General features: G+C 30.1%; 1 protein-coding gene across 1 annotated transcript; it reads right to left on the bottom strand.

Annotated features, from left to right (window-relative positions):
* Positions 1 to 1244: 1244 nt before the first annotated feature.
* On the bottom strand, positions 1245 to 2177 carry LOC149150461 (uncharacterized). Its single transcript, XM_089442797.1, has one exon. The coding sequence runs from the start codon at positions 2175 to 2177 to the stop codon at positions 1245 to 1247; it is 933 nt and encodes a 310-aa protein (XP_089298923.1).
* Positions 2178 to 9224: the final 7047 nt, after the last annotated feature.

Below are 9224 nucleotides of genomic sequence, written 5' to 3'. Positions count from 1 at the left end.
TTCTTTGATTGGTAGGATTCGGGACAGGCTTCCTTATCCAATCCTTCAGGGCTAACTTTGTAGCTTTGAGCTTCTGTTCCCATACATAGCTGGAGGACCCAGTGACTGGTTTGGCCCACGCTGTTCTCACTGTATCCATGAATCCATTCCTTTCTATCCAGAGTGGACTGAATCGGAAGGGAATTGGGCCCAAATCTTCTTCATCTTCCAATATGAGCTGGACTGGTTTGTGGTCTGAGGTCAGCTTGGGGAGAATTTTGGTAGTGATAATTTTCTTATTCATCATCAGAGTGCCTTGTACTAGGAATCGATCCAGGCGGGCCGCGATATGATCCACCCCCACCCTGTTGTTGGTCCATGTATATTGCCCTCTGATTGGAATAAAATCTATTAATTCCCACTGCTGTATAAGGTCTTCCACCAGGGGGAGAATGGGATCTCTGTTGTTAGTTCCTCCCCTTTTTTCTTTTGGTTTTAAGACAATATTAAGATCCCCAGCGAGAATGATGTTGTTTGGGGATTGTTGTTCTAAGAATTCAAGGAGGGAATTCCAGCAGTCTCTCTTTTCAGAATAATTAACAGGTACATAAAGATTGAAAAGGGAGATGGTCAACTTACTTGTACAGTGCGTTAGCTCTGTGAAGATCCAGTGCTGAGTCTCGTGGGCTTTGTTCAGAAGGAAGAGATCTTCTGCCCAAAGGGTTGCAAGTCCTCCGGCTGAGCCTCTTGAGCTGACTGCTCTTCCCATGCTTTTCTTCCATTTCTTCTTACTGATATCTAGAAGGGTATTCCCCTCTATCTTGGTCTCTTGGAGCAAGAGGATGTCTGAGGGTTCTATTTTGAGTAGGTCCTTGACTGCTTCTGCTTTCGAGGGATTCCCCAGTCCTCTACAGTTCCAAGAGACGAGACGCATTATTTACCAGAGGTGGGTTGAGAGCCTCCCTTAGAGGGCCTATTCCTGGAGTTTCTCCCAATAGACATCTCTATTGTGGGCTGACTTCCTTGTGTTTTAAGCCTTTCCGCTTCCTCTTCTCTTATCTCTTTGCGAGATTTCCTGCCAACTTTTCTTGTGGGCTGCTCGAAGGTTTCATCCTCCGATGAACCAGAACTGTCCGCTAGTTTTTTCCTAGTGATTTCTGCATAAGAAGGATTAGAAGGGCTCCCTTGAGGAGTTTCCTGATATGCCATTTCACCGTCTTCTTTGTTGGGGATTTGGGGATCTATCTGTTCCAGATCTTCAGTATCTACTGTAACTGGGATGCTCTGATTGCTTTCTTTGGATTTTTGGTTCTTTTCTTGAGGGGGTTGGAGCTGCTTGGTGCCTCTTTCTGAATGCTTTTCCCACTGCCTTTTTTGTGATTAGTAGTTTTTTGGATTCGGGTCCATTGTTCCCCATTTTGTTGTTCTGGTTGTTCATCCGCCTTCTTCTTACAGTGTTTGGCAAAATGCCCGTAGCCATGGCAGTGTCTGCACTTAAAGGGAAGTTGTTCATAATCCAGCTCTTGTACATGCGTCCATCCTGCGACTGTAAGATTGATGGCTTCCGGCAGGCCCTCCTCCAGATCTACTTCAACGCAGATGCGAGCGCATGAGTATTGATCTTTCCTTACAGCTTGGTCTATGTATTTGCCTAGTCCATTGCCAATAATCTGGAGAGACTTTTGATTCCAGCAATGGAGAGGGAGGTGGGGGAGTCGCACCCACACCGGAACAACAGATGGAACATCCTGGGCTGGATCAAAGTCTGGCGACCATTTGTTGAGGTATAATCCTTGAGGACCCATGAAATAGGGTCCATTTCTGAAGATTAGGCTTTTATCCTCTGCACTTTCGAAAATGAAGACGAAGAAACCTTTGCCTACGAAATAACTTTTTATACCTTCTTTGATTAAGGGTTTCCAGTTCCTTTGAGTCCAGTCCTCCACCGATTTGGGAGAGGGCCAGAGGCCCGTGAACTGGCCTATAAGTCCTCTCTCAGCTAGATTCAGTGCTGCCTTGCACGTTTCTTCTTCCGGGAGTGCTACCGAAGGAATGGATTCCATCTTTTTTACAAATTTCTGTTGTATGGCTGATGGCGGGCGCTTATTTCCAGCTGCTATCATTGCTTTGAAGGCTGTAACCTCTGGGGGGGGAGGCGGGGGCGGATTCATGTTATTCAGGTCCTCAGAAGGAGGCATGGCTGAGCACAGCAGCGCAGGGGCCTGTGCTAGCCCTTATCCGAGGTGCTTATCACTTCAGCGAATTCAGTCGACAGATGGGAGCGATCCAGGGGTGTCGAGGAGGATGATCGAGCCCAGCAGCAGAAGGCTGCTAGGCGGGGAGGCCGCAGGGGCAGCTCGATGATGGGGGCGGCTAGGTCAAGCCTGAGCAGGCTCGCAGCGCAGCGAAATTATTCTGATATATATATATTTTATTTTTAATTAATATATAAAATATATATATATTAGTTTTATATTATTATTAATATATTATTATAATTATATATAATTTATTTTTAATTATTTGTGGTAGGTTTTTTTATTTCAACTTAATATAGATGAGGATTTGTTGATTTTTTTGTTTTTAATTGACGATTTACATTAATTCTTAAGGGAATATGTTCAACATATGCTGAGTCTTAATGCTTATTGAGGGCTGTAGTGTATTACAGAGTTTGTTAGGTTGCATTGATTTTTAATAAATTTAAAAAATTAGATTCCTGCCAAATGGTTCCCCGCCCACCAATTTACTAGCGATTTGAGATTATTCCAATTCTAATAAGCTCCTCCATGATAAGTTCCTCATTATTATTTATAACATTCATTTATATATAACCAAATTTTATTTAGCAAAATGGTCCATTACTTTTAATAAATTAAAAAAATAAGATTCGTGCCAAGTGGCTCCTACCCACCAATTTCCTAGGGATTTAAGATTATTCCAATTCTAATAAGTTACTCATTATTATTTATAACATTCATTTATATATAAACAAATTTTATTTAGCAAAATAGTCTATTTTACAATAAAATGTGACCCATAACCTTTTTATACATGGTTAATCATATAAATGTGTACAACTATAAAATATTTTTTGTATTGTAATAGTCTTTTTTATTATATTTATGAAACCTTCAGCGATATCAATTATATTAATATTTTTAATGTGATTAATTCTCATATATTGAACGTAAAATTAGACTTTAGCTATTTCATTTTAAGTAAAACATTAATGTTAGCGTAAAACAGATACATTAGTACAAGGCTACATTTTTTACCATAAGTAAGGTTAAACCCATCTCCGAGATAAAATCACATTATGTTCTGGTTTGAACAAACAAACGCAAATAATGAAATCAATGGGAGTTAACTATTCAAACTAACGCAAATAATGAAATTAATGGGAGTTAATTTTATCTTACTTAAGGAAAAAAATCTTAAAAATGATATATATATATATATAAAAGAGAGAAAATAACACTAAACAATATATTGAAAACGATAGAAATAATAAATAATAGATAATAGATTGTGAGGTTATAAATATTAATAATATAAATAATAAAGTGCGAGATTGAGATTAGAAATAATGAACAAATGAAAGTGTAATATATCTATAAAAAAAATGTAACTATATCAAAGATATGAATAGATATACAAATGCAACATATTAGTTTTGTATTATTATAATAGTTGTGGTTATAAGTGATTTTTATTAGTTTTGTATTATTATAATAGTTGTGGTTATAAGTGATTTTTTTAATATGCAAATGAGAATTTAAATTTAGAATATGATTATTATTTGGTTTTTGGTAATTAGAATTTAATTAATATATGTTTTGTTTTGTTTTTTTGTTGTTTTTTTTTTTTTTAAGATTTTTGTGATTTATATTATATTAAAAGGAGGTGTTTTCGGTAGAAATTATATAGAAAAAAAATTTCTAATTTGAATGAATTAGTGTAGTTCATTAATTGGTTTGTCTCGGCAAAATTTTCTCTTAAATAATTTTTATTTTTTCCGTAATCATATTTTTTATTTTAAAAAATAATAAACAAAACTATTTTTTAAATTAAAAATGAATTTTTAATATATATATATATATATAATTATATAAGTTCTTTGTACAGTAAGGTTTTAAAGAATAAAAGCATGATTAATAAGATAATGATTTGAAAAATACATAGATAATAAGTAAAACAATTTTAAATTCCTTACGCAATAGAGTATTGAAGGATAAGTGATTAATAAATAAATGGGACACCCATGGTATTATTATAACAGTTGTCATTAAAAGTGATGTCTCTTTTTTAATGTGCACATGAGAGGCCAAATCTAGAATCCGATCATTGTTTTGCTTTCGGTGACAAGAATTTAATTCGTGTGGGGTTTTTCATTTTAAAAATAACCAATTAAAAGGTTTTTGAATTAACGCTGAGTGATTTTATTATTTTTAATATAAAATTTGAGGTTGCTCATGTGTGGGAGGAACTTGGTAAATTTGATATATATATTTATTATTATGGATTTGAAGTATGAGCAATTAATAAGACAATGATATAGAAGACAAATAAATAAATGATAAGTGAGTGATTTTTTTTTTGAAGGATGAGCAATGATATGGGATAAACATGAGTGATAAGTGAGTGAGGATTATGGTGAGGAGATGATAAATTTTATAGGTGACTATGAAATGATATTTTCACTAGATTAAAAATAGTTTATGAGATTAATTATATCTAATAATTTTATGGTCAACGTTTCGAATTTACTAATGAGGTTCATCTTCAGGATCAAAGTAGGTTGGAAAAGTTGACCATAAAATTATTCAATGTGATTAATCGAAAGAGAATCTTGAACATCATTATGGATCACACAAGTCTAAATCAAAAACATATTTGTTATAAATTTAAGTTTTAATATTATGTAAAAAAAATTAATAATTATTTACTAATAATTGTAAATCTTATATTTCAAGATATAAACCATTAAACCTAGTAAAGTTGGGTTTGTTAGAAATTTATTGAAGATTATAATTCATTAGCAAGGTCGGGGTCACCATGGAATGGAAAATAATGATTAACATGCATTTTGGCCAAATTAACATGTGTTTCCATATTAGAGATCACATAGTTATATTGCCAAAATTAATTAAGAAAGTGACAATCAAGAAGAAAATTTTAAGATGTATAAATTTGCCAATAATTTTAGTTATAGATAAGACTAGCAAGGACCATTCTCAAGATGGTGAGACTATCACAATTTAAATGAGCAATCATTAAATGGATTACATTCCATTTGAATAATAACTATAAGAACTAAATACTCATTAAATAAATTAAGAAAGTGACAATCAAGAAGAAAATTTTAAGATGTATAAGTTTGCCAATAATTTTAGTTGTAGATAACACTAACAAGGACATGCTCAAGATTGTGAGACTACCACAATTTAAATAAGCACTCATTAAATGGATTACATTCCATTTGAATAATAACTATAAAAATTAAACACTCATTAAATGAATTACATTTGATGTGAATAACAACTATACGAATTTAAAATGGAATTTTAATTGCATTAATTTTCTCTTTTTAGTAGTCACTATATAGATTATAAAAGGGAAAAACAAGAGATAGAATAACATTAACAAAAGAAATTGAGATATTCAATTTATCATTTCAAGAGATAAAATAACATTAACAAAAAAAAAATTGTGATATTCAATTTATCATTTGAAGATTAATGAGAGCATTAACATAGGAGATTTTTAGAACATTCATAACATTGCATGATGGGCCTTATCATATGGGTAGTCAAGTTAGTTGCAGCGAAAATTTTAAGGATGGAAAATTATCTTAAAGGCTAAAAACATTGGTGAATCTCACTAACCCCTAATATGCAAACTATAAAAAAAATTATTGATGTATTTGTAAAATTATTCAAATTTATAATGATTTTATATATACTGTCTCTAATGTTGGCGAATTTTAAGGTAAAATAATTTTATATTGTAAATTTTGGGCGAATCATTTTTATTAAAAATGGAAATTGGCGAATCTTTTTTTTTTTGGAAAAATCATGGAAAATTAGCCCACCTGCTAATGTTAGCCCCTAAAATTTTCCATGGTTAGTTCTTTTTGGTTTTTATCCATTTTCTTATTGTATAATATCCTTGTTTCTTCTATAGAAGTTGTGAAAATTTATCTTGTATGTGTTGTGAGGCCTTACTTGTTTAAAGAAGCAATTTTGTGGGTATGCTACTTTTAGAAATCAAAATTTTAGTGTTGTTTTAAATAATGTAAAACATTAAAGTCTTGTATGCATGATCTACAAATTGTTTTTTCATGTCATTGATGAATGGAGATTTTATCTCCTGTTTTATTTTTATTCGTGATTATGTTGTTTATAAGAAATGTTTTAAATTATTTGATTAATGGAAAAATTCAAGTGCATTTTCTTTAATCTGGTTCATATTTGAGTGTCTCGCGATTTTTTTATTCCTAATTTTGTGGATAATTATGTTTCTTTAAAACTTTATGCATTTTCCACCTAAATTATATGCATCTTTTTGTGTAGGTAAAGGTGCCCTATAGAGATGGAAACTTGTGTAGTTGTGCTCAATAATATGTGAAGTCTCTAAGGTGGCAGGAGGGGGAGGGCTACTCTATGACCCCGAGGAGGAGAAAGTGTTCAGTTACTCATGGGATCTTGGTTGTATGACAAACAATAAAACAGGGATATATGGTCTCTGTTATAGACTTTTGCTAGCTAAAGAACATCAAGTGGACACATAGTTATGGGAGATTCTCTCCTAATCTTACAACATTTCGTCAAAGGTTCCCTCCTAAAGGAGAAATCTATGGAAAACATCATGAAAAGAATCAAGAAAATTGCAGAAGATATCCCATACAAAGCATATTTCCATGTCCTAAGAGACTTTAATATAGAAGCAGACGAGTATGCTAACGAGAGGTGTAAATTGAAGATAGGTGAATTAAATATTAATGGCCAAATCAGGCCTCTAGCTAATGAAGTCTAGCACTCCAACAAATATTAATTGCCCGAACTTTAAATGAACCTCTCTAGGACAACAACCGGTTCATAACTATGAAAGATTTCATAATCAATTAGTAGTGTTATGTGTTGTAAATCTTCTATTTTGTTGGGGTAGTTTTGTAAGGTATTCACCGACAAAACCCCTCTTTTTGTTGCTTAATATACTCTCCTTAGGAAAATCATGTATCCTTATTGGAAAGGAAATCATGTATTCTTATTGGAAAGGAGAAAACAATTGGAATTTTTTTATAAATTAGCTCGGTAATGCCTAATATATTTACTGTAAACTTAGCACATAATTGTCTAATATATATGCTTTCTAGTTAGATATATATACACACACAGAGCCAATTTAACTTATAGATGAAATGACATTTTTCAAAAGGTGATATAATTTCAAGCAAGATTGTGATTTTTGTTGTTGTTTAAAATACATTTCTGAATCCATAAATGAATTCAACGCCCTGAAAAACCTCAAGTCACTCAATTTCTACAAATTAAATAACTTAAACTCTAGCTTTTAAAAATCTAACATTTAAAATTTAGCCAAAAAAATATTCTAAATAATTTATTAGTCATAATACCTATATATAAAATAAAATTTCAAAAAAATATCTTTAACATGTTTACACTTGTTTTTGGGACCTATTACTTAAATATTAAGTATTTGACACTTATTCTTTAACGAATTACTTAAATATCAATCTTTTAAATCTAAGAATATACTTATTCTTTAATATATTACTTAAATATCAATCTTTTTAATATTAAAAATAAAAATTATTGATCTCTAATTTATATCCCAATATCATTTTTATTTAAAAAATTAATTAAATAATAATTAAATAAAATAAAATTAATATCAAAATTATTAAATTTAAACAATTTAAATAAAAAAATCAAACTTTCCCGTAATCTTACCACAACCAACATTCAATTCCTCTTAATATTATCACTAAGTACAACCTAAAATATAAATAGTGACGATAGAAAAATAAACTAAACACCTATATAACATAAATAATAGGGGAAAAACCCTAAAGAGGGAAGAAGTACATTAAGATGCAATAATAATAATACTAAGGAAACAAATGTATTTAAAATATTAAATTAATAAAAATATAATTTAAAATATAAAAATAATAAATTTATATATTATAAAATTTATTATATATATATATATATATATTTTTTAATAATAATATATTTATTTATATTTTTTAATAATAAAAATATATAAATTTAAGTATTTTATTATAAAAATTATTATTTTAATAATTACAAACACCCTATATTAATTTATAATTACCAAACATAAAAATAATATATATTAATCTATCATTATAGAGAAAAAACATAATTAAAAATCTGAAAACGATTAATGCATGTACCATGTGCTTTCCTCTTTGTATGGTTCAGAACTTTTCGTTTATTAATCATATACAATGGTGCTCTCCATAATGATATAATGATGGAAACATTTACTCGAAACATGTACACTCAAAATCTTTGATATAATTTAAAAAACCAATGCAATATTATCCCACTTTATAATTTATCATTCCGATACTTGGACAAATCATATGTACACCTAAAAAATAAATAAAGGTATTATAATAATACTACATTTTCCTTGGTAACGTAAAGTCCAAAGACGGTTTCTTGCTAAAACCTCTTCTTAATTCTAAGTTATATCGTAATCTCTTGTTAATTAGTATGTCGTTAGTTATGGTGATACATATTTTTATATGGGAAAACATGTGTTAGATTTTAAAATTTCATGTGTTTTTATGGAAAAAAAATGTGTTATATATATATATATATATATATATTTTATTTTTTATTGGTTATAAATAGTAATGTTGATAAGTATGTTTTTTTTTGTTTTTTGGAATAGTGTTTTTAGAATTTTAATTTAATTATCGATAATTATTAGATGAATAGTAGGAATTTAAATTTTATATAATATATTAAAATGTTAAAATTTATCTTCAAAATAGTTATGTTTTTTTAATTAATTAATTAAAAAAATGTCATATGAATAAGTGTCATATGGAATGAGTTGTGGATTTTTGGGCATGTGCTATTGATAAGTCATGGTATTATAACAAAGTTTATTTACATATTAAGAATCTCCATAATAAAGTGAGAGTAAATCTCCAAGCATAAAAATCTTGTTCCATGTTTTTT

The sequence above is a fragment of the Pinus tabuliformis genome, chromosome 9 (assembly GCF_031772625.1).
Source record: "Pinus tabuliformis cultivar Carrire ecotype Pingquan chromosome 9, CPIR1, whole genome shotgun sequence".
NCBI lineage: Eukaryota > Viridiplantae > Streptophyta > Pinopsida > Pinales > Pinaceae > Pinus > Pinus tabuliformis.
This window is presented reverse-complemented; position numbering and strand designations above follow the sequence as displayed.

Bases quoted from the DNA above. Each gene is read 5' to 3' on its own strand.
- LOC149150461 (XM_089442797.1), bottom strand. From the start codon at position 2,177: ATGCCTCCTTCTGAGGACCTGAATAACATGAATCCGCCCCCGCCTCCC.